This window comes from Emys orbicularis, chromosome 5, assembly GCF_028017835.1.
Source record: "Emys orbicularis isolate rEmyOrb1 chromosome 5, rEmyOrb1.hap1, whole genome shotgun sequence".
Lineage (NCBI taxonomy): Eukaryota > Metazoa > Chordata > Testudines > Emydidae > Emys > Emys orbicularis.
Window position 1 is genome coordinate 87637237 of NC_088687.1, and position 26631 is coordinate 87663867.

The window sequence follows — 26631 nt, forward strand, 5'->3', positions numbered from 1 at the left end:
GAATTCCCCCAGGAGTAAAAGGGCAACAAATCCTGTAGTGGACAATTATGGAATAATCTGCCCATGAGGGAAACGTATTCCTTACCCCAGGAAGTTAGTGACTGGTTTATTCCAGGTGGCTGCATGAAGGCTTATAGCCCTGAAACAGTTTTAATCTTAACTAATGCAAGCCTGGGTGTTCTCACTTCACTGTCCATATAACTAGCCCTGCCCTTCCATTTTTTGCTATGTCGGCTCTGCATCGCCGAGGCAGTGCGTTCCACAGGCCAATCGTGGGGGGGTGCAAAAATAGCAAATTTCCTTATTCCGGTTTTGGCGTGTGCTGAGGCCTGCTGCTCCCTGCAGAGCCGCCTAGCCCAGCGCCCCGCACCCGGACTCCTGCACTGCCCCTTGTTTGCTTCTCGCTGGGTGCCAGTGGAACATTCCTCACCCTCTGTCCCCCCTCCACGTGAGCGGTACCTTCCTGGGGATGATGAGTCACGTGGCGCGCCTCACGCTGGGCGTGGGTGGTGCGGGCTCAGGGCTGTGTCACATGACACCGCTTTTGCCTTGGCTCCTGCGCCTGCCGGCTCAGTCAGTCTGTGTGCGGCGGGGCCTAGCAGCAGGATGAGTATCTCGCGCTGGCCGCTGCTAGCGATCGCTGCCGCCGCGGCGCTCGCGGTGCTGGCCGAGGACCCGGTGAGCGGCGCGTGGGGGGCTGCTACGTGGGGCATTTCCCCGCGGGTTGCAGCTGTCGGTGCGGGGCTTCCCCCTTCCCCGGCGGGCAGGTCCCTCTTGCTGGAAATCGCCGGCGGGCGGACTGCAGCTGCCCCTGCTTGCGGGAGGGAGCGCGGCCCTCACCGGCTCGGGCGCTCGCCCCTCACCGGCTCGGGCGCTCGCTGGGGTTGTGCCACCTGCAGCGTTCTCCTCTCAGGCAGGGGCGGCCCTCGCCTGATGCTGCCTCTGGGTCCCCGGGGGCGGACACGGAGCCTTGTCCGTAGTAGTTGTGTGCACGGGCCACACCTCGCTATTCAAGGCACCGCCCCAGGCTGATAGAGGAGACAGTGGGCTGCCACGCCTGGGTTAGTAGCAGGCAGGTGGGACGTTTAGGAGCCTGGGAGTCAAGCTGGTTTTATTTGCTCTTGTAATTGGTATTGGTCTAAACTTTCAGAGTGGGGTTCCCGAAGCTAGGCACCTCGGTTAAGCAGCTTGACCACCTAGCATTGCACAGCTGCAGTGTCCCTGACGGCTTGTATCCTATCCTCTTTGGCTTCAGTGGAGGCTGGGGGTGCTCAACCCTTCTGAAAGTTAAACCACTTATCTAGGTGCCAAGCTCATAAACTGTAGCCCTTGTTAATGATGTAGATGCTTGGTGTTTTGCTGTGCAGAAAGTGGTACTGTCCAATCTACAGTAAGATCAACTGCTTTTCATTCTGTTGTGTGCGGCTGAAGTTACAGGTTCCTCTCCTCTTAACTATTTGCCCCAAACCACTCTTTGTGTGGGTTAGTTGTAAAGTACAGCTATATTCTGTAAAGCAAGAGATGGTTAGGGCTGTTCATGCTGTTTGGTGATGCCCTGAAACAGTTAACTAGTAGTTGTGTTGGTTAAGCAGCAGGATTTAAATGTGCAGAACTTTACTGGGAAAACTTGATAATTCTCTGTAGAAGGTATAGGCAGAAAACCAGTGTTCAAATGAGATCTTCTAGGAGTAACTAGTAGTATTTATTAGTCTGCTTCCTACAACAAAACATACAGTTAACACCTTCCCTGGGTTAGGAAAAGTACAGACAAGATAATACACAGAAAAACTATTGTGACCTATGGGAGAACATTTGTAAGACCCAACTTTCCCTAAAAACTCTAGTCAGGTTAGTGTCCCAGGGAACTTTTCTGAATTGAAGCTTGGATTTTCTTCAGTGGGAAAAGAGAACACTTGAAGGTTTGGGCAATAGTCAGAATAGCAGAAATCTAGCCAAGCTAGTTAAACTCCTAGCTGATAAATTTACACGAATTGGCTTTTGTGGTAGCCCTGTGCAGCTGCCCTGTAACTTTTGTAACCTTCATATACCTCTGAACTAATCCTCTCCATACCTGTCACTTCATTTCAGTAGTAAATGAAGTGAGCTGTGTGTATACACTTGTGAAGCACTTTGGGATACTTTGAGATAAGTGTTCTATGTTTGGATTACAGTAGTTTCTAGAGACCTCATTCAGCATTGGGATCTCATTGTACTAGGAGCTGTGCAAACAGTAATAACTTAAACCCCTGTCCTGAAGAACTTGATCCTGAAGCCCCCTCTTGAAAGTGTTTGTATGTGAGTAACTTAACTTTGCATATGTGAGTAGCCTGAACTCAAGACTACTAATGTGTAAGGCAATGCACCTGTGTAATAAGTATTTGCAGGACTTTGGCCTAATTAAAGACAAGATGCAACAAGTGGATGCCTTATGAATCACAGCAGCTACTGTTCAACTGTGCAGTGCACGATGTTTAAGTCCTGGATATGTTAATTTTAGATCATATGTAACCACTTTAAAAATATTCTGTTTTTAAATTTAACAAATTTCAGTAATGGGCTATATGAGAGCAAGGCCCTTTATTTATCTATTTTAAATTACTTGATTAATAAGCTATTGTCCTGGAAGTTGTTTTCCTTGTGCTTGCAATGATTATTTTGCATCTTTTATTTACTTAATATACACTTCTGACTGTTTTCTTGTATGAAAGATTAAGTTGGCAAAGGCTTCTTGGTGAAATACTGCAGTACTACACACAAACATACCAATACTGTTTTTAAAATGTGAAGGGGGGAAAGAATCTCAAGAGGACTGCATGCTGTGTTTATTTGTAGTGTTATATAAATAGAGAATTTAAGATCATTTACTTTTAAACCATTAAGTATGGTTACAAATTTTTATTTTTAGAGGGAGTAAATACCAAATTGATTTTATTTTAACTAGATAATTTATATAAAATGGTTTCCAATTTTTAAACAATTGTTTAGTAGCATAAATAATTTGTACTGTATTTTAGAAGGAAAAATATATCAAACAATAAACAATCCTAAGGATTCCTGAAAATCTCTACTACTGAGAATAAGGAATTCAGGAGAAGTCCCATTGACTTTAATAGGATACCTTGAAAATCTCTGCCAATATAGTTAGGGCAAGTTCTTAGTTTTAGAAGAGTCCACTTTGAATTTATCTTCTCCCTAGTCCACAGCAATGTACAACTGAACAATTGCTTCCTTTTATGACTTTCTGTGGTGTAGGTAACAGTTGTCTTGTTTCATAAGTGAACCTTAATTCTATTACAGTATCCTTTTTCAAAACACTGAAGTGACACACTTACTTTTGTGTCAGGACATAAAATGTATTGAAGACATGCTGTGTAAGCAGAGTTCATCATTTTGATTGTTTTCCGCTAAGTATTCTGTATCAAGCATGCTGTTAGAACATTGCATGTGAATGAGCTCACATACTCCAAACTCTAATTTATACATGACTTTTTGATGCAACTGATCATATCTTTTTAAAATATGAAATGTGGCCTTCACCAGTACAACAAATCATTGTAATAAGTTTATAATGAAAGTATTGCAAAGGTAATTGAAGGGAGGCAAATTGTATTGAGAATTGCACAGGTTGTAACTGAATGCCTTCAGTGGGTTGTACACATGTAACTGAGGGCAAAACTTGGTCTTGCAATTTCAGCTTAGATAGAACTGAAAGCAAAAGAAAATTGGGCTCACTTGTCATATCTACATTGGTTCTGCAGTGCTGTTAAGTTTTGTATTACTTGTTACTATTCTGAAGGATGAAAAACATCAGTAGGATTATTACAGCATGGCAGAATACTGCCCTGTAATGGGAGAGGTAAAGAAACTGTTGTTTTATGGAACATAGAATTCTAAGCTGTCTTTAGTTACAAAAAGGATGCTGAATATCAGTTAGTCCGATAGCTTTTAATTTGATATCTTTAATCTATAAAATACTATTCAACGTTATAGTAGTGCAAAGGGAGATTACTAGAAATAATAAGGTTAGGTAAGGGAAATCTTAGACTGAGTAGTGAGGAAAATTTCCAGAAATTCTAGAGTACAGAATATTCTTCCAAGGCAATGATGAAAATGCTGTTGCTTGGAATGCTTAGAATGGACAATTTAAATGTCCAGATGAACTTTATAAATGTAAATAGGCTGGGCTTGTAAAGTTTACCCAACCGTTACTAATCTGGGCACTAATGCTACTCTCTACACTGACAAATTTGTGGCACCATGGCTCCTGCAGTTTACAAGAACTAAAACGGCTATGTTCTGTATTTTAAATGTAACTGTCAGCTTTCTATTTAATAAACTCAGAGTAAATGGATGGCTGACTTTTTTGGACTCCCTTTCTTTGTAACTTGGCTTCACTCACTTTGATCATGGCATATCTTTTCTATGTTGTCTTCAATGTCTTTCATCTTACCTTTTTCCCTGCATTGTATTATCTTTCTCCATTATATTTTTTTCCTTCCATTTCACCCCCACAATCGATCATGTTTCTCACCCTCTCACATACATTCATGTACACATGAGATTTGGAAAAACTTTACCCAACATCTAACAGTCAAAACAAAACCTGGTAGCAAAAGGTTGGTAAGAAAGATGCAGCCTGTTTGGGCCAATGTCCAAGCAAGAAGCTATCCTATCTCCAACCAAAACTCCCTTGCTATTGAGAAAGAGGAAAGTATAGGAATTTTTACCAAGATGCTGCTTCAGGCCCCTGCTTCCAGGCTCCACTTTTTGTAGCAGCCTCTGATTAAGTGTCTGGCATACCTGAAGCCCACTTTCATGGCTTCTGAAAGGGAAGAGAAGATCTTTCTGTCTACTAAGAGCAGCCTGACTGTTAAGAGGAGAGGGTGTATCTCCTCTATCCTTCCTCCAGCTTCATGGTAGTTGTGAAGGAAGGGCTCTCCCTTACCACACTAATCGCTCCAGACCTGCTCCTAATTTCATTCTGTTGCTGGGAAATGTGCATCAATTTCACTGCTGCTCCAGAGGAGCTTCTGAACAGCAGCAATGAAACTAATCAGTCTTGTCAATTTCATGCTTTTGCTTAGGAAAGCTGTGAATAGTAGATGCTCTGGAACTGTCTGAAGATTTGGGAACAGCAGTGTATGTTGGTTCAGGAATGGAAGGCTATCTTTGTAACTCTCCATCTAGAAACTTGTCTGTTTTCTTGAACTTAACTTTCCAAACAAAACACCACACTTGTTTTAAGTGTGTTTTGTTTTGGTTTTTTTTAAACATTAACTGTTACATAATACACACAATGACTATAACTGAAAGACTAGAGAAAAGTCACTTCTGGGTTTTTTTAAGTTTATTTCCTTTGAGTATCCTCAAAGGACAGTTTCACATCCCCACCCACCCCACACTCCCTTTGATTATGTGGGTTATTTTACACAACTAGAGAAAGGGGAAGCCTTTTAAGAGTGATTATGGAACAGCCAAAATTAGCTTGGGATAGCAGCATATGTGGGACCTGAAACACCAAACTTTTTTTTTTTTAAGTTGGATTTCAAGCTAATGTCCTATTATGTTCAATTTGCTAGAGGCAATAATGTTTCCTCAATTAGTATAGACATGGCCTAGGTTACCATATTGAGCTTCTTATCAACAAAAGGATTCTGGAGTATCTAGTTATCACTTTAAAAAAAAAAAAATCCCCAAGAAGCCAAATTTCCAAACTGAAATTTGTCATTTTGCCTTAACAGTAGATCACTAAGAAGCAGTTGGGTGCATTGCCTGGAAGTCTGCAAACTTACAATGTTTACCTAGTTTTCTTTTATAATGAGTTTTTAAACCATGCTGGCAACAAAACCATGGATCATTTTGAGATACTTGAATATTTGTCTGCTTAGCAGTGTTTTTCAGCCAGATATCTATTTTGGAAGTGGCACTGTACTAATTGCCTGACCTAGTTCTGATTTTGCTCTATCTGTTAAACAGAGATGCATGTGATGGAATGTTTCCTTTTTTAGTATATTGCAAAATGTTAGTTTCACAAGATATAGTTTGGCTGTTCAGAATTCAGACTCTTTATAGCCTTCTCTGTCACCTGATGTCTCCAGCTAGCTTCCTTATTTTAGATTCCTTAATTTGGTAGTTAGCCTCTGTAAGTTTGAAATTTGTTTTACCTTCCTCTTAATTAGGAAGAGGATAGAACAACTGCACAACACTGTGTTCATGCCCATGAACCTGCATACTTCCTATAGTCACATCTAACATGAGCTGTGATTCCCCTCATAAAGTTTCTTCCCAATCACCCCAAACAGAGAGAATACAAATGTATTACATTACTCAGTGCTCTGCTGATTGCTGTTCTTAGCTGTGACTATATAGTGACTAGGACAACAGGGTAAATAAGAAGCAGCTGCCTGCCAAAGGGTAACCTCTATGATAGGTATAAAATCTCTTTGCTAGATTAATTTGTTACAGATCAAAAATCCACACCAATTATATTGCACAAGTATTAATTAACTTTAACATTTTTAAATGTCCTGTCTTCCTCTGATTGATACCATGGAATAACTTGTAAGATAGAAGGTACCTTGCACAGTGTGACAGGCTATTTGAATTTATGAATCTAGGAAACTTAAGATGAGTTGCCCAAGGACAACTTGTCTCCATCCAGATTGTTGAACATGGATATATTGGCTGGCAGTTGTTTAGTCTGAATGAGTTGTATGCCCATTTGTCAAGGACAAACTTAAACTTTCTTACTGGTGCAACCAAACAAACTGCAAATAATTGACAGTCTGCCTGTTTACTTGTAAATGGCATTTGTGCCCATAAAACACTTTGGGGTGCACTTGTTCTGTAGGGCAATGTGGGGGTGTGCTTGGGTGAACAAAACTCAAAAGCAGGCTGGTAATTTTTTCCATTACTTCTGTTAGCTGGCTACACTTACAAGTCAAATGAGGTGAGTTGCCAGAGTGGAATAGCTGGTGCAGCACAGGATTGGGAGCAGGGAGACTTAGGTTCTGACCCTGATGCTGACTCTGAGACTTCGCTATACTACAAAAAGTACTCATTGCTCACATTGGGTGCGCAGCTGTTATGCTTGGGATTATGCTGGCAGTTAATCAGTTTCTATATTGGTGCTGAATGTAAAATTAAATGGTGCCAAATGTTATTTCCCCTTGGCTACATTTTATTTAAGCCATATTCAGCACCAGTTTAGCTGCACATGTCAGCAGTAGGTAATGTCTGTACCGTATAGCAAGCTCTCATGATTTAAGTGGTTTGCTAAATTTGTATGTGCCTTTGCCACCCATCTGTAAGACAAGGATAATATCAAACATGCCTATCTTGCACATGTGTGGTGATTTACTTAATGCTTCTGAATTATTCTGACCTCTTAACAGAATGCTTTGTAAATGCTAAGTGCTATCACTGGCCCCTCTGATCACAATAGGAGTAATCAGTTAATATATATGATTAAGTGCAAGCCATTAGCTTGTCCACTAAACAATAAATAATCTTAAATTCACTTGTTCATCTTGGACTACCAAAATATGGGATTTTTTCCTAGACTGTTGTGATTGCTTAGCTAACCAACTGGTTAGATTATTCTTTATGATAAAAGTATGAATGATCCCCAAGCACCTGCTTGTGTCTGAGCATCTTAAGGCCAGGGTTACTGTCCCACTTCCTCTGTCAGGCCCTTTAAGGACTGTACAGCAGGCTCTCTTGTTTCAACACCCCTTCTTGGGGCCCATTTATTACAAAAACATCATGCAAATAATCCAGAACAAAAGTCCCAAAGCATCGTCCATCTATCACCACCAGTGCATCTAATCCATTGACATAACACATACCACGCTCCCAGCGCCTCTTTGGTCCTCTCCTGGCCTTCTGCCAGGACAGCCACCCAACCCTTCTACCTGGAGTACAACCTCACTATTCCCAGCAGGAACCCCTCTCGTTCATCCATGTCAGGGGAACATACCTCACCCCTCTCCTGTTAACTTCTTCCAGCTCTCCAGCATGTAGATCTCATTGGGTAAACCCCTCTGTTGCACCCTTGCCTTCAGTCTTCTCTGGTCCTTGGTTTCAGCTCTCCATCTTGGAAGTCAGTAGGTAACTCCCTCTCCAGCTTGGGGAGGTCAGCCAGTGAACACCTTTGCAGCTTTTCCCCAGAGACTGCCTTCCCTATGTGTTTCTCCCTGATCCTTCATAGCTGCATGTGCTGCCTGGTCCCCCTAATTGGTCAAACTGGAAGCACCTGTACTGGCACAGGGGAGCTGGACATGCTTCATTTAAAAGGACCAAAAACCTAAGACTACATAGCATATTAAAAACAAACAAACAAAAAAAGGTAACCAAGAAGTTGGTTTAAAAAAAAAAAAAAAAAACCTTTACATTCTTAAACAGTACTGTTTCTCTCTTTACAGTTTGGAGAAGACTGCAGAAGTAAAACATATCCTCCTGCAGGACCAACGTGAGTAACTCAAATTACTGGTACACTTTCTACCACATTACAGGAAAACAGTGAATTGGGGGGGGGGGAAAGGCAGTTTAAGCTTCTGGCTTGCTCACATAACAGAATCAAACAAAAACATCTTTCATAGTTTTGGCCTTGTACTTGGTATAGCACAGTTTTATAAACTTGTATAAATATGAACTTTGGTATTTGTTTTTCAGATTCAAAGGGACGGTTCCAACATACATCATAAATCTTGATTTACCTCCCAGCAGAAGATGGGATAAGTTGCTGAGTGACAAAAAAATAGAGGTATGAAATAAAGCTTTTGCTCTTAAGTTTAGCTTTAATAACTTTTTTTCATGGAGACTCACAGGAAAGAGTGAGTGGGAAGAATTTACCTTTGAAATATTTAATGACTAATATTTCAAATTCCAGTTTTCTGTACTTAAACTAGTCTGACTTAAGGTCTTGACTGGAGGGGGGGGGAATGGTGGCTTAAGTAAACACTTTCTTCCTACAAAATGTTTATTCTCAAACTGGATCTGACATAATAGAAGGTAAGTTAACTAGTAATTAGAACACTTTGAAGAGTGGTGTTTCCTGAGGTGGACTTCTTTTCTTATCAACGTTTTCTCCTTAAATCTAAACACATTTATTATGAGGGAATTGTGCCAGACAGCCTTCTCGGGGCTGAAGTATTCTATCCGCAAACACAGGATACGGCAGCAGTAGTCTTAACTTTCCCACACGATCCAGTCAGTATGCCTCCTTCCTAATTTGGAGAAACTGACTCTGGTGCTGAATGGATAGTCCATTCCTCATCACCATACTGTTTTTGGCCCTCCTAACACTGTAAATTAGGGCACTGACTGTGGTGGAGCTTTTTGTGGTGTGGAAAGAGGTCACTAAATTTGGTTCATTCAAGCTATCTAATAAGCCATTGGGTAGGAATAGCTCTTGAACACTATTCAAGTGTGTTTTGGTTTGAACCTAAAGAGAGAAGGAACTGTTTCAGATTTTCAAAACTGCCTGTCTCTAAAGTTAGGTTTAAAATTCATATTTAGGCCTCTTATTAGAAGTAGCTTTTCCCCCCAGATGTGTTGAAGTCAATGCGAGAAGTGGATGCCCAATGTCGGCTGGGGTTGTTCATCACCTCTTAAAACTAAGCTAGTTCTGCTTTTGCCCAAATATAGGTTTTAGGAACCTGTTTTTAGCTAGACTTGAAAACATTGGTCTATATTTTTACCGATATTTTAGACCATGTAATCCCTCTTGAACCATGTAAACCAAATCAGTGGAGTTTCACCATTTACAACAGGACTGCATTTGTTATGTATGCTCAAGTGGAGCAAATTTGAAGCTTTTCTAGTGTATGTACTTGAGAAGTTTCTTAGAATAGGGCCCTTATTGTTTTGTGTGAATAAGATAGTGAGCAAGGGTTCCAGAATTGGGCTCTTAAATGGTTGCAGAAATTGGCAATGTTTGTCTCTCATCACTAGCATCAGATTATCATTTTTGCTTTTATCATTTCCTATATTAAAATGCAAAAGTTACCACAATCTTGAACTCTAACTTAATTTTTGCCTTTCTAGTTGAAGACTGTAATTCAGAGTATTAAAAATATAGCAAATGCATTCGTCCCTAGTGGCAAAGCTGTTGAAATAGTGGATACTAAGTTGGTAAGTATCTTCAGTGTCGTGTGTGTGTGTGTGTGTGTGTGTGTTTTGTTTTGTTTTTTTGTAAACACATCAAATTGTGTGCCCTAGCCCCCAGAATGCAGTCCTAGAATCTATCGAAGTGTAGGGCAGGAAGGGACCTTGAGAGGTCATCAGGTCCAGCCCACTGCATAGAAACAGGATCAAATACACCTAGACCATCCCTGACAGGTTTGTCCAACCTGTTAAAAACCTCCAGTGATGGGGATTCCATAACCTCCCTTGGAAGCCTATTCCAGAGATTAACTACCCTTATGGTTAGAAAGTTTTTCCCTGGCTGTAGATTAAGTCTATTACTTCTCCAGAGACTGAGACTTCAGATATGATAGATACTTACTTACTTACTCTTAGTTTAGAAAACTTATTTTCTTGAGTTAAATTCTATCTGAAGCCAAATGCTAAACTGAGGAAAAAATTATCACAAGTGTTCTGTTTGGGGGGAATTCTTATGATTTCAAGAAAGTTTGAACTTAGTCTTTCTATCCAGTAGGAAAATTCATACGCGATTGACAATGACTTGGTCTCGTTAACAAAACAAACATATTGCAATGCTGTTTTTTCTGCTGTGCTGTACTCCTTCTTAGTCAGTTCCTTTAGTTCATTGAATGTGGCATAAGTGTCTGACCACAACAGCACTAGTGAATTTACCAAACGGTCTTGATCAGAGTCCATTGTTTTGGACTAACAGCAAAACTGTGGCCCCTCCCCCTTTAACTACTAGCAGATATATGAAGTATTTGTGAGTAATTCACAAGTGTGGCAAAACTGAATTGAAACAGTAAAGTTTTGAGCAGCAGCAGTAATATCTGGAGTTAAAAGTACTATTTTACTATGTGCACTTTTGCAAAGGGTAAAAGGGACAATAGCAAGAGAAATTGCGGCTGTGGTGATGGTTGATAAATCGGCTGAACTATATTGTAAGAGACATGTCTGTGTACACTGCAATTTCCTTTTTATCCTCTGTACATTTTTAGACCTTCTCAGCTGCTAGACTGACTGAAATGATTATTTTTTTAAACTCTTAAGATAAGGAGACCCACATGAAACAGTCCTAGTGATTCAGAAATGCCTTTTATGTCTTGCTTTTAGAAGTTAGATTCTTTGAGTCAAACCTTCAAGCCTGGTTGATCCAGGCTTGGTACAGGACCTGAGCAGGGAGCAAGATGACATGGCCACATATGCTAGCTGTGCTCAAGCTAATGTGCTAAAAATAGCAGTGTGGATGTTGCAGCATGGGCTAGCCACCCAGGGGGGGTCAGACAGGCTTGTACTTGGTCAGCTAATTCATGCCATAGCCCGGGCTGCAGTGCCCACATTGCTATCTTTGCCATGTTAGCTTAAGCAGAGCTAGTGTGCCAGTCTTTCTGGACTGGGAAGCACACTGCTAGTTGTAGTGTAGACATAACATTAGACAACTCTGCTTGCCTCATCCTGAAGGCCACAGGAGGCCAGATCTGTACCTACACAATTTACAACAGTCTCATGTCACTGGATTAGAAGGCACTGTGGCTACACCCCATCCTACTTCCTCCCATTCCAATTTGCCTCTGTGGTGGAGAATGGGTGGTGTAGGTAGGGATTCCCCTAATCAGCATTACTGTGAATAGTGCCTGGGACTTGTCTTGGTCTTAATGGTGACAAGACTATACTTATCTCCCCATTACTGTCTGTGGTCTCAAATTAACTGGACATTGTGCCCATCTCGTTTGTTTGAGTTTAGAAATTTTAATAAACTTAATTTTTATTCTTAAGGTGCTTCCTTGCCTTTCAATTTCTTCCACAAACCCCTCAAATATTTGCAGAGATATTCAATGTCCAGTTTTACAATGTCCGTCTAGAAAGTTGTGACTATAAGGAGGAGAGCGCCTCTGTTTAGAGACCAAGATATTATTCATCTTCAGTTACAATTTAAACAAGTCTTTTTTTTTTTGTCCCCCAGGTTCGACTGATTTCCACCCTTCCCTACCCTTTCAGTGAAGAGCTCAAAGGGATTGCAAATGCTTCGGGCATTCCTTTGGGTAATAATTTCAACATTTCAGTTCTATAATGTCTGAATCACTGTTTTGGGTTTTTTGGGGGTTTTGGGGGGGTTTTTTGTGCCCCCCTTCTTTAAAATTGCAGTGCATTTATCTATCACATTAGCCCCCACTCCCTAATTATTCAATATATAATTGGTAATTTAGTGAAGCACTTTGTGATGCTTTAAATTAAAACATTATCTGTAGGAACATGATGACCGCAAATGACACTTGAAAGATTGTGACTTGTAACCCTTCTGTCCAGCCATGCCCTCTCCCTGATGGCCTTGTGGAGCAGATCTTCTGCTGGGAGATATGGAAGCTCTCAACCTAGGACTGCTAGAAGTTGTAGCATTCCTTTGGTGAGAGTTCTTTGCCTTTCCTTACACCCACTCCCAACATGCCAAAAGGAGCAGGGTAGGATTGCTTGTGGGACTTTTCTTCCCAGAAAAGCTATGTATAGCTACATGCCATAGTGAAAAGCAGGCCGCATCCACACTGCAATGTGTAGCTACATGTGCAAATGAAAGGCATCCCACTGCCAGAGCCACACTGCTAAAAAATAGCCTTGTAGACGGGGGAGGTGCTGCTTAGACATGTAGAGAGCCATGTAGGTTACCATACCCACAGGGTTCAGGTGTGACTTTAATTGCCTAAGCAATGCCTCACCATCTACACTGCTGTTTATACCCATGCTGGGGGGCATGCAGCGTATGTACTCTACATGCTGATGTAAGGTGTGTGCAGACACCCACAATGGATCTCTGGGTACTCCATTTTCTCAGGCAGATCAGGAGAACCACTGATCTGTGCTTTTCCCCCCAACAATCCTGGCAGTATGCAAGCAGCATGAGCAGTGCTATGTTGAAGATTTTGTGTGATGCAAGTTGCTGAACAAGGAAAGCTGTATCTTCAGTGTCAGATTTGGGTGGGCACATAGGTGCAAGAGAATCTAGCCCCCATGTTAGTTTAGTTCTTAAGATACTGAAGCTCCTTATACCTCGTGAGGCTCTTGCCTTTAAGTGAACTGGCCATTGACTCAAACCCCAAGAAAGTCAAATTGAAATTTTGGGGAGAGGTAGTGCTGTAGGATTCTCCTTTCTCCAATAGACGTCTTTTCTAATAGCTACTCTTTTTTTATTGACAGTCTGGCACTTTGATTGAATGCTCCTCCTTTTTTTTTTTCTTCTAGGAGAAATTGTTCTGTTTAATATCTTCTATGAAATCTTTACAGTATGTACTTCAATAGTAGCAGAAGACAAATCAGGTAAAGTCTGTTCCTAACCACTTTTATTGTGAATCTTATGGGAGCAATGGCTTTTGTCCTGTGTAAATACTTTTTGGTTGAGCTTTGATAATAGTCCACTATGAACTTTGCTATTGCTGGCTTCTGTTCCTTGCTCTGTTGCTGTCCAGCTGGATGAAGTGATTTGCTCAAGGTCAGTGCTCCCTGCGTCCGTTTCCCCTTCTGGAAAGTAGAGATGATGATGATATTGAACTCTATAAAGCACCTTGTGATCTATAGATGAAGAGCACTATGTACAAGTTAGGTACTTTATGTGGAAGGTGCTCAGATACTGTGGTCATGGGCAGCATTTATATAACTCTAAACCAAATAGTTTTAAGTGGCTGATTCATACCTACTGAATAAAAAAAAAAAAAAAAAATCACTCCATGGTCACAGTGTTCTCAGTTGCTATGTGAGAGGACTGGGTTTCAGGTTTTGTTTTCTTGGTCCATTCTTTCCTTTTGCGACAACTCATATTAGTGCCTGTGCAGTTTAGGAAGGGGAGTCTTCCATTTCTCAGCCAAATGGGTGATAGCTTTGAGGGTAAGAGTGAACAAATGGCATGAGGATTTCATTTGCTGCTTTTTCCCTTCCTATAAATGAGTTCTGATATTGCATGGTCACTCTTCCCATAAACATTCAGAGTTTTTACAGTGAATAAAACATCTTTACAAACAGAGTAGACCATTTACTCCATTTAAAACAAAACCCTCAAATAGCTGTGGATTGAAGCAGTAAACGAACTGCTTTGTATTCCTCATTCCATGGACTCTGAAACACTAGCCCAATCTGTAAACTACTATAACTTTCCCTATGTTTCAGATTTACTAGGGTAGTTGAAATGCCTTTCCAAGTCTCCAGGAAGACGCAGCATTTTTAAAGTTACCAGATTATGTATTCACTCAGGTGTTCTATCATGTTAATTTGATAACATTCCATTTTATTTTAAAAAAAAATTAATGGGAAAACTGGGATAATTGTATTTTAATGCCCAAATAATGTTGGGGATCGGAGTCCATTTTGATATGGAAAACAATGAGACAAGTGACATTTCATCAGATTAAAAAAAGCTAAGGTTAGAAAACATTAAATTTTAGAAAGGAAAAGCTTTAAAGCAGGCTTGTTCCAAATATCTTTTTGGCAAAAGTAGCTTATTTGGTCTCCCCAATCATTCTTAATATAGAATGGTCTTCCTTAGCATCCATATTGGTATAGCAACACCCAGCACAACAGCATCCAATTTTATAAAATCTTATATCTGCTATGAGTTCAGCTTGCCTGTTTTTCTTTAGTCCGACAGAGCCTTAACCCCCTAGACATGTCTGTTTAAAAAATATATTAAAATAATTTCTCTTCTAAATCCAGGAAAGCTGTACCATGCTAGAAATTTAGATTTTGGACTATTTCTTGGGTAAGTACTTGTATCTGTCTGTCCTTTATTTGGAATCATTCTATGATTTCTGAGTCCTAAAAGCAACTTAGGCTTGAATGTTACTCTGTTTGCTGTTTTTCAGTACAAGCTATTAATTTAACATTTACACATTGTCTGACTGTTGCAACTAGTTACTGTAACTAACTTTTCACTGTATATTTCTGGTATAATGAAAAAGACTAGTACAGGCTAAGAGTACAGCTCTCCTAACCTCAAGCAGTAAAATGACCCTTATTCCATACTTAGCAGAAATGGCTGTCATTCCATTTTTAAAAAAATCATCTTGTCCTGCTAGCATGGAAGAACCTCATAGATGGTACAAGTGACTTCTTCCCCCCCCCCCCACCCCCCCCACCCCGGGAATGGGCATGAATAGTTGCTGGAAACACGTCTGCTCTGCTCTGTCCCAGCAGATGAAACTCACTCTGGCACAGAGTCTGCTGTGGTGCAAAACACAAAGGAAATATTAAAAAAAAGTAGTGGATCTCTGGGGTCACCAAGCTTTTTTTTCTTCTTTGGTCAATATCTAATTCTTCTAGTAGCATCATGTGAACTGAAGAAGCACTTGTACCATGCCATCTGGATTATTCCTGATGCTTGTTTTATGGTCCTATGTATGTATACACACACACATGGTACAGCACCATCAGTGTGAACTCTGGAATTTAGTTTCCTTAAAAGGATAGCTTGGGTCAAACAGACTTTAGCTTTTACATCTCCTAAGATCAGTAGAAATGTTTCCATGGAATCTTCTTTTAAATTCTCTTGGAGAGTTTGCATCCCAAATATTGCCACATGCTAGTGCATGAGTCCAGTAAACAAAACTGACCAGTTTGTGTTTTTCTTAACTCAGAGAATGTAAAACATAAATAGTGAAAAGTAAACTGAGTATAGAACATGGGTAAGAGTTTTAAGAGTGGGAAAATATCTGTGGTGCTGCTTAGTGTGCTTTGTTTTTTAAATGTGTATACATTTAACCTGGCTATCACTGTACTTTCAGGTTGTTTTCAGTTTTTAGTCTTAAATAACTATAATTCATGAAGTTATATGTCCCTAGTAGGCCTACTGTCCACCTTGCTGCTTATAGACAGATGGACTAAAGATTCAACTGTAATATTCTGAGAAATGTCTCTCTAAACAATTCAGTTTATATTTGGGTAACCGATATTCCCATACAAGTCATTGTTTTCTTGACCTCTCTCAGCATTCACAATCTCTGTTCTGTCCAGAAGCTGGTAGTCTACTCAATATTATATATCTTCTAATGATCTGGTGTTTGTATCCATATAGATTCTATATCGGGGCGGGCAAACTTTTTGGCCTGAGGGCTGCATCAGGTTTCGTAAATTTGTATGGAGGGCCAGTTAGGGGAGGGGGTCGTGGCCCAGCCCCCACCTCCTATCTGCCCCCCCTCCCTGGGGACTCTTGCCCTGTCCAACCCTCCCTGTTCCCTGACTGTCCCTCTGGGACCCCTGCCCCATCCACACACCCCGCTCCCTGTCCCCTGACTGCCCCCGGAACCCCTGCCCCTGACTGCCCCTGCCTCCCCATCCAACCCCCCCCTCCTTCCTGACTGCCCCCGGGGACCCCTGCCCCCATTCAAGCCCCTGTTCCCTCCCTCCCCCCCCTTCCCCCAACCACCGTCCACACCCCTGACCACCACCCCGGAACTCACCTGCCCTTTGTCCAACTCTCCCCCCCCCCCACTTCCTGCCCCCTTACCGTGCTGCCTGGAGCACCGGTGGCTGGTGGCGCTACAGCCACGCCATCCAGTTGGAGCCAGGCCATGCTGCCACCACACAGCACAGAGTACCAGGTCAGGCCGGGCTCTGCAGCTGCGCTGCGCTGCCCCAGGAGCTCACAGCCCCGCCACCCAGAGCGGGGCAAGCTGAGGCTGTGGGGGAGGAGGGACAGCCTCCCAGGCCAGGAGTTCGGGGGCCGGGCAGGACAGTCCCGCGGGCTGTAGTTTGCCCACCCTGTTCTATATCATGTTCCCTTCCACTCACTTTGTTTGAATAGTCTGAGCTCCGTTGTTTGGCAGTAGTTTTCCTGCCAACTGTCTTAATAGCCAAGAATTTCAGAATTCCATTAATTTATTCTCCCATTACATTTCTGAAATGTCAATTTTATCTAGGTTTTTCTAATATCTCCACAAATTAACCACTGTCTTCTCCTTATTTTTACTAGAACTTCTGCTGTTTTGTGTGAGCTTCATTGATCAGTGCTCCTCAGCATCTTTCAAATTCCCCCTGATCAATATCAATAACCTCCCCATAAAGAACTTCAACTCTGGTTCTTTTGGCTCTCAAAAAGAGAACCCCTATGTCTCTTTAATGAATCCTGATAGTATTGCGTCTTTGCTTTCTCAATGCCTGTATAAGATAGGGGCATGGCTGAGACTTTAAACTAAAGATGGTGGTCTCCCCAATGAGATTTGATCACCCTTTGTCCAAGAGGTATACATCTTTGGCGTGCTTTAAAAGTCTCAGTAGCTCCTGGAATTCCAGGTAATATCTCTGCCAAAACTGGTACAGTTGTTATGACAGTTGAGATTATTTCAAGACCTCTTACTAATAGGGTTAAGGTGTCTGGGTAAGTATTGTGTAGAGGTCCAATTTGGCACTGAACAATTGAGTATGGGCCAGTATTGGGTCTTTAAAACCATATATTCACCCATAAATTGCATTTTATAAATTCGCTTTATGCTTTCTTCATGCATAGATTAGCTAGAAGTAAGGAATTAAAAGTAATGCTAAATGTTGAATTAGGAACACTATTGCATTGGGTGCATGTGTACATTAATGCATAGTTAAATGTTGCAGTCTGTGTAATAACATGGGTTAGAGTTTTTTCTTAATGCACACTTTCCTCCTGTAGGTGGGACATAAAAAATAGTTCCTGGATTATAACTCAGGAATTGAAGCCCTTAGTGGTGACTCTGGACTTCCAGAGAAACAACAAAACAGTATTTAAGTCTACAAACTTTGCAGGATATGTGGGCATGGTGTCTGGAATCAAACCAGTAAGTATTCTTTGTTTGCAATGCTACAAAACTTTCTGGCGCAGATTTTCCTTTTTTTAAGAGCACAATTCACCTTCCTTCCAGGGATCAGTTAGAAACAGGTTTGAAACTTGTTCATTAGTCACCTTCAGAGACTGTCCTTCATCTTTTGTAACTATGAGCCCTTTACACAAGTTAGTAGCCTCCAAGTTTACTCATAGTTGAGATGGAAATGTACGCTTCCAAAGAATGGAAGAAGAAGAAAGGAGACTTGTTGGAAAATGCCATTGATTTGCAGAGTTTCATTATAAAAGGAAATTGCCCACATAAAATACTTGAACTTTGAAGCTAGGTTGTGTAGCTAAAGGAAAATTTCACTCTCTCAAAATTCAGAATCGTGCAGTCTTGTATCCAACACAGATTTGGCTTTAAAAAAAAGAAAAATTAGATGAGCAGCTTTGTGAACAAGCAAAAAATGAGATCACTTGTGATTCCCAAAAAGAGGAGAAGCAGTGAACTTGGTCAGTGTTCTTAGTGTTGTGTTAATCTCTCTTCCTGCAAATGTAGGCATGTATTTTAAATTGACTTGTCTTGATTTGCAGGCAGCTGAGATCTGGGATTTATCTAGATTTTAAACACTGACTATAAACATACACCTTGCCTCTCAAGCTGGTGGTTTTCTTCTCTACCTCCTCTTTTTCCCTGTATTTTACCATCACCTCAAATCTTCTCCACATGCTCTGTCCTACTCTTCTCCTCCTCCATTTTAGCCACCAGCATGGTAAAATGAGCTCCAGCAATATAGTGTGAGCTCCACCTTCAGGAGTCTAGGCCTTCGCAGTTGAGTTCCCTTCCCATCCCACTGGAGGAGCTGAGTACACAGGAGGGGTTGGGGAAATTGAGGCTTTAACGTGGAGGCTAATGCATACCTTGGAAGTTTAATGTGTGACTATAATTAAGTGTGGTACCAGTGACCACGCCATGGGGCAAGTCTTCAAGCCTGGAACTTTCCTAAGGTCTGGTGTTGTCATTCTGGCAGACTAATCAGGTGGCTAAAGGGAGGTCGGGTACGTTATTGGCGGGCAACTGATGTGATGCTCCTGTAGTGGTCTGATGGGAGAATGACCCCCAGCATTGGATTAACACAACAGCAAAATCTACAGTAGACTACAAACCCCAGGATCCATCTCCAGTTCAGCCTTGTCTTACCCACATCTAGATTAGTAAGGTTCTGCTGCACGTGTGTCTAATTTTGCAATCCCTTTCTCAATGGAGTAGTTCCATTGGTGTCTTCTGGGAATATTCACACGAAGAACAGATTATAGAATCAAGCTATATGTCCACCTTAAAGTACAGTGTTACTCATTGCAGTGTCAGTAACTAGTTAAAGTATCTTTCACTTCATTATGAAAGTTAACTTATTTTGTTTACTATTTCCCAGGGAATTTTCACTCTTACAATGAATGAGCGCTTCAGTCTTGACGGTGGTTACATTGGTGAGTAACTGAGACTTGTTTCTTGAATATATAGCAAAGTTTTCAAAATTTAGGGGCACCTGATGACTTCTCTCCCCCCCCCCCCAAAAAAAAAAGGCTGAAGTCAGTGTCAGATGCACAAGACCCGGTGGGGAGAGGGGGGAACAGAAACTGAGGCTAGGAATTATACCAGGTATGTAGAAACTATAAAAATCAGGAAGAAATAATAAGGTTTTGTGTGTCTAGGAAGAAAAATTGTAACTGGTGACTTCTTTCAGGAATCTTTGAGTGGATTCTTGGGAGGAGAGATGGTATGTGGATGGGCTTCCTCACCAGAACTGTGCTAGAGAATGGTACAAGGTAACACGTTTTTTCTGCTGATCTTTGTTTATAGTGGTAGTGCTGTGGATATTAACACTTGGAACTCCCTAACTACTTTTTTTTTTAAAAATCTCCTATTAGAAGCTTGAAAATTAAACTGATCTCTGCCTGTTTTGAAAATGTGTGGTAGATCTTTTTAGAAACTGGAACCTTTTCCTGGCATGCATGCGTGTGGGTTAGAAACTGGAACTGGAACCTTTTCCTGGCATACATGCGTGTGGGTCCTTGACGAGCCCTTTTTTCCTTAAATGAAGCTAAAATTAAGAAGACCACTTCCAACTGTCGAGTGGCATATCATGACAAAACCTCTTCAGACACTAGCACAAGTTAGGCTGTTGTCATGATATTGGAAAGAATGCTTTGTTTCACTGCAATGCACGAGGGGGAGTGCAAAACACTTCAAGTGAGTTATAAAAAAGTTCCCATTTGTCTTGACAATAGTTAAAAGAAGACTATCCAGGAGACTTCTCCCAGCAAACTATAGGCTTTTTAAATAGTGAATCAAATTGTAAATATGAGCAGCTTGCTATTGGGAATTTTTACTTATACAAACTCAGAATATTGTTACTTTATGTAGTTCTATTAAAGTTTACTTATTGAATAAGAGTCTGATGTAATGGAAAATACTTCTTGCGGATTGATATTTGGGTATCCGTAGGGCTTAAAGCACCCACAAAAATGTAGTTCAACAAGACTCTTCTCTGATGCATTATTTAGTTATCAAGAAGCAAAAGACCAGCTGGTTAAAACAAGACTACTGGCTCCAGCTTACTTCATACTGGGAGGAAACAAATCTGGAGAGGGCTGTGTGATCACTCGTAGCAGACAAGCTGCCTTGGATATCTGGGAGTAAGTACACTTAAGAGCAAGACAAATTCCATTGACATAGGTGTGCTACGTCTAATGTGTGGTTGTTGTTGTTTTTTCCTTAAAAGAGAGAGCAAGCTGACTCTCTAGTATCTTATTGCTTGATTTTAAAGCTTTTAATCCAAAAAGCAGTGTTTTGATATAGTATCTGGTTTATTCAGGAAAAAGTGCTTTTATAATACTATTTCACTAATCTGCTCAGGAATCTCATTCTTTAACTAGTGTTGTCGGTGAAATACACTTTTTCCCCTATGCTAACCATATCTGTATCTGTGGAGTATTTAACCAAAAATGAACACAAATTTACATCTCTTTTCAAGCCTTGATGCAAATGGGGGCACATGGTATGTGGTGGAAACAAACTATGATCGTTGGAAGGCTCCCCTTGTCTTGGATGACCGTAGAACACCTGCAATGAAGTGCATGAACCAGACAAAGCAAGAGGTAAATATTTTTAAATAACTTACCATAATTTAGTATTTTGAAATGATCTGAACTCAAGCCACCTCATAGCGAGGGTCTGCACTAGCCATGGCAGTTCAGGGCATTAGCTTGGTAACAGGAACAACTAAGGCTTTGTGATGCAAATTTGCCTACATGATTTATGTATAATAAAGCTCAGCTAGCTGCTGCTAGGTTTAATGGGGAGGCTTCTTCCTGGTCTAGCCTGAGGCTCTCACTGCTTTGCATTTTTAAAGTCAAATTTCTGAATTTTTTTTCTTATGCAATACAAGCAGGGTGGGGTACAACTGATAATATAAAAACACGTCCTAAACTACATATAGGGATTGCTTCATCAACAAGCGAAATACTACAGCTGACTTAACAGGTGCCAAACGCTACAAAACTGCCCTACCTGCAGCAAAGCCTGGCCCGCCAATCTCTAGTGCCCACGTATCTTCTGTCCGGAGGATGGTTGGGGAGTTATGTATTTTTTCAGTCTGCTTTAACTTTACAGCTTAAGTAGTCAGCAAAGAGGGTAGATCATTGTACTCAGCATTCTGTTCTCAGCATGATCTTGCTATGTAATTTTGTATGTAAACATGAGCTAATATAAATGTAGCTAATTGTGATCTACTTCTTTCAGAACATCTCCCTACCAACCATCTATGATGTTCTCTCCACAAAGCCTATTTTAAATAAGGTAACCATTTTTTCCACATTTCTTGCAATGGAGGTGTATTTCCACAAGGTGGGCATATCACTTTAGGCCAGATTCAGTGGAGTTTCACCTACTTATGGCTAGGGCTAAATTTGACCCTGGTTGATCTCTGTATATTTTGGTAGAAACTTGAAACAAAAATAAAAACAAAAAAAAATTATTCTTGGTCTTGAAAATGTAAAAATAACCAGCAAGACATCTACTGAAACATCAGTGAAAATGCAGTGCTCATACTAGTTTGTAAGAGGATGTGCAGCAAATCCAACTTGTTCAGAAAGGATGAATACCTCATCATTTCTAACAGCAGTCAAATTACACAAGCAGGGGAAAGCACTGACATGAGATTCCCAAGTAAAACTTCCTTCAAAATATGTTGGAGTCAAAGTTCTCTGGCACTTCACAAAATGTATATGAAATCATTTAAACTTGTATCTGTAAATAGAGGCAAAAACACTTAGCATCAGATTTGGATGAGGTCAGATTTACCGTTACCCATGAATTTAGAGGTTAAATATCCAAGGGAAAAATCTGGTCCAGTCTGCTTACAAATTGTGACTCATATCACACACACCTTATCTTCCTTAGTGCCAGGAGCAAGGAATCTACATAAGAATGGCCGTACCGGGTCAGACCAAAGGTCCATCTAGCCCAGTATCCTGTCTACCGACATCCGAAGAAGTGGGTTGTAGCCCACGAAAGCTTATGCTCTAATAAATTTGTTAGTCTCTAAGGTGCCACAAGTACTCCTGTTATTTTTGCGGATACAGACTAACACGGCTGCTACTCTGAAACCTGTCTACCGACAGTGGCTAATGCCAGGTGCCCCAGAGGGAGTGGAGCTAACAGGCAATGATCAAGTGATCTCTCTCCTGCCATCCATCTCCATCCTCTGACAAACAGAGGCCAGGGACACCATTCCTTACCCATCCTGGCTAATAGCCATTAATGGACTTAACCACCATGAATTTATCCAGTTCTTTTAAATGCTGTTATAGTCCTAGCCTTCACAACCTCCTCAGGTAAGGAGTTCCACAAGTTGACTGTGCGCTGCGTGAAGAAGAACTTCCTTGTATTTGTTTTAAACCTGCTTCCTATTAATTTCATTTGGTGACCCCTAGTTCTTGTATTATGGGAATAAGTAAATAACTTTTCCTTATCCACTTTCTCCACATCACTCATGATTTTATATACCTCTATCATATCAAGGAGACATATCAATCTAATGTCAAGGAGCACAGATCAAGGGATGAAAAGTGATTATCTTTTGTAGAGGTGATGTAAATTTTAGGATAATGTCTCCTCTTTTATAAATACACTGATACAAGAACATTTCAGAGGTTCTGGACCTTCATTAAGGCTCTGTCCAAAACTAGTTAATCAGTGATCCACATAACTTAGACTTAATTCTTTTAAAACTTTCGGGTTGCAACTCAAGATGCTACTTCTCAGCATGCCTAAAGTTTCTATTTTAACATATAGAACGGACACTTGATGGTTCTTCAGTGGGATTAGGATTAAGTTTTAGTTATAACTGATCATAGTGGTTAACTAGGTTTTTTTACCTTTGTGTGGATGGCAAGAACATAATCTTCATATTCTTGCTCTTACAGCATACATGTAATGTTTTACTAAAAACAAACCTCATAATATACACAACTAGAAATATTAGAAGCTAGAAGAGCCAGATAGTTGCTGAGGAACAGAGGATGGAGAACTATCTGAAATAAGTAAAATGTGAATCACAGGAGGGATAAAATGAGTTTCCTTTTTCTTGCTAGCTGACTGTGTGCACAACACTGATGGAGGTTTCAGAAGGCCGTTCAGAAAGTTATCTGCGGGAGTGCATAGGTTCCTGTAGTCCATGGTGATCCTTCACCCATCTGGGATGAGCTCTGCCTGTTGGAATTGGATGCCCTTCACTAAAAAGAACTGTACCTCTGGAAAGGGGCTCTTCAGCCTCCAAATGTTTCATCAGAACTTTGATAGCTATTTGCATATAGCTATTAACGAGCTTCTAAGAATAGATCTAATGTAGCACAGGTCGGTCATCTGCTTTCTTAATTGACAGTTCAGACAACTGTACTAGCATTTTGTTTCTACTTCCAAGTATATTTCTGTAAGTGTAATACAACTATCGCCTATTGGTCCCTGCTAATTTGTTACCGCAATTGTTCACTATCAGAAAATTCCTTTTTTAGATTAAAGATACTTTTAAACTACAAAATTGCATTAGCGTGGCACCCTCGCCCAGTATGAGAAAACTAGAAATGGTGTAAAAAAGGCAGTTGATTAAATGAGTTCTGCTACTCTTCCTTTTCACAATAACAAATTAAGAGTTATATAGTTGTTTGGAAGAACGTTTAATGCTGCTAGTCCAGTATTAAGGATGTATTTCTAAAATGTCTGTGTAAAATGACCTATCCCTAAAATAGCTCCTATTACAATAAACAAGCTGTTGGGGAATGTCTTGTTACATCTGGGACAGAAGTGGCCTTTGGTGTTTGGGAGATTTTTACCCACGTTATTTCCTTGGCATGACATTTGCACTCTAACAAAAAAAAAAGCGAATGTTTCAAAACATGTATTAATACTAAATATTCCTAGAGAATATCCATCTACTTTTTGACATCCAAAGTGCCTATGTATGAGTCACTTATGCACAAGACACCTATGTACACATTTAATATAACTTAGTCTGTCACTTGCAATGAAAATAGGACATTGCAAACAACTTGCATAAAGTAGAGAAATTATCCTATGAGGAACAAACATCAATTATTAAATTAGCAAATAAATCCATAAAGCTGTACGGAGAGAGAGCGTGTACTACAATAGAAAGTATTTGAAAGACCAGTAATGTTGGTTCTATTTCTCAGTTGTTAAAGATCCTTACGTAGGACAAAGGAAATATAGAAACCAGAACTAGTAAATTGGGATGATATTCAAACGGTAAGGAGAAGTTTAATATGCCTACTAGAGCTGAGTGAATGATTTTTGTTGTTGTTCCTGGGCAGAACTGAAAAATCCCCAAAAAACACTGTTTCTAAGTGAAACTGTGTTTTTGTTCTTGTTTCTCTTAGACTGAAACAAATTGTTTTGGGTGGGTTTTCTTTTTTGTATCAGAATGGTTTTAGGTGTTTCACCCTCTAAGTAAATAACTACTTCTGAATAAAACAATTTTGAAATGAAAAGCAAAAATATTTCGTTTCATGTTGCCATTTTGAACAGTTTCACTTTTAAAAAAAAAAAAAAAAGCCAAAGTAATACAGACATTAACTTGTGCTGTATATACTTGGGTCACATTGGAGGCTTTTCCCCCCACCCCTCTGATACTATCTCAGAAGTTTCAGAGAACTCTTGTCTCACACACAAATGGAAGTTCTGAATGTTGATTTTAATTTTGGCAGGGATATATTGATATTTCAACAGTTATAATGGCAGTAATCACTTAACTTTCTGGCTTCTATTCTCAAACTATAAAACAAATTAGGTTCAGCAGTTTTTCAGCAGGTGATAGGACATATCATTAAAATGGTTTAGGGGACTACTCAGTAGGTTTTAATTGCATCCAAACAGAGGCAATGTTCAGTTAACTTACAAAGCGCCAACTGTCATTTCAGAGTTTTGTTGTTTTTTAAACCAGTGTCCTATTTAAATGTACATAATAGTGTGAAAGGGGAATATGTATACAAATATGTGGGAAAGAGACTAGACAGTATTCCAGTGGTGTGGGAAGACCAATGTTTTGTATTCAATAGCCAAAAAATTCCTAAAAAGTGAGATTTAAGTGTCTTCACTGTAGTGCTTATTAATTTAAAGCAGACAACAGAACTAAATGTGATTAAATATTGAGAATATGGTGATCCTACAGATGCTAAATTCACACCCCACTTTGAAATATTAACTGGACTCAGACAGCTACATGCAACTTATCCTAACTCCATTCATTTGCAAAGTGCTGTAAAGATGAAAAATCAGTACCTCAACACCAGATGTTAAATAGGTCATGAGCTTAGTGTACAGAAGCCATAAACCTACAATGCAACAGTTATGAAAGTCTCATTTGATACATGTGATTATAGTGGGCAGATATCACCTCTTATATATACAGTTGCAAACTATTCCTGTTAGAATTTTTTTCCACAAACTCAAATTTCTAAAACATCCACCTTTTGGAATTTGAACTGCTGTTTGTTGTGTGCTTTAAGGAACATTCCTTTGGAAAGGATGGACTAAGTGTCTCCAGCAATTTTAATGCATTTAGAAAAGGGAAGAAACTCTCATTTTCCATTTTAATTCCACCACTTTTTTTTAAAAAGTGATCAAATGTTAGGAAAATCAGTCCCAATCAGTTTGCTAAAGCCATACTTTATTAAAATGACAGCTTTGATTTCTCTCTCTCCCCCCCCCCCCCCCCCCCCCCACTTATCTCTTTCCTAGACCACTCTCCCTCCCCCATATGCTTCTACAGGAGGCTGGAACCTGCCTTAGCACTCTGTCACAGGGGCCTCTTAAGCAGCCAGCCCCTTTACTAAAATAAAGTCACAGGTGGTTTTTTATTTTATTTACTGAAGTTTAAATAAAAAAAGTATTCATCCTTCCCTAAACTGCAAAGGGATGTGCCCAAGCCTTTATTTAAATGTATATGTATGTATGTGTGTAAATATCAGCCAAAACCACTGGTCACATTCAATCCAGCTTCGCAAATCATTTCAGTGCCCCCTCAAAATGCATTTTTGGCAAATGTATTATGTGCTGAAAAACTTTGCCTCACTAATGCTTAAACATGCAGTATACATGTATGACCAAGAATCAGTTTACATCCATAGTTATCCTG

At 40.3% G+C, this 26631-nt stretch overlaps 1 protein-coding gene across 1 annotated transcript; it reads left to right on the forward strand.

Annotated features, from left to right (window-relative positions):
• The first annotated feature begins 553 nt into the window (after window positions 1–553).
• On the forward strand, window positions 554–25028 carry ASAH1 (N-acylsphingosine amidohydrolase 1). Its single transcript, XM_065404683.1, has 14 exons — window positions 554–678; window positions 8424–8470; window positions 8674–8764; window positions 10048–10134; window positions 12110–12188; window positions 13381–13455; window positions 14842–14887; window positions 17786–17930; window positions 19351–19405; window positions 19663–19744; window positions 20483–20614; window positions 20953–21076; window positions 21720–21776; window positions 23573–25028. The coding sequence occupies exons 1-14, from the start codon at window positions 607–609 to the stop codon at window positions 23660–23662; spliced, it is 1182 nt and encodes a 393-aa protein (XP_065260755.1). The 5' UTR covers window positions 554–606; the 3' UTR covers window positions 23663–25028.
• The last annotated feature ends 1603 nt before the right edge of the window (window positions 25029–26631 follow it).

Excerpts from the sequence above, each read along its gene's own strand:
- ASAH1 (XM_065404683.1), top strand. The coding sequence starts at position 607 with ATGAGTATCTCGCGCTGGCCGCTGCTAGCGATCGCTGCCGCCGCGGCG. Across the intron at positions 14,888-17,785 it reads GATTTTGGACTATTTCTTGG|GTGGGACATAAAAAATAGTT; the intron begins GTAAGTACTTGT and ends TTCCTCCTGTAG. Across the intron at positions 21,077-21,719 it reads TGAACCAGACAAAGCAAGAG|AACATCTCCCTACCAACCAT; the intron begins GTAAATATTTTT and ends TACTTCTTTCAG.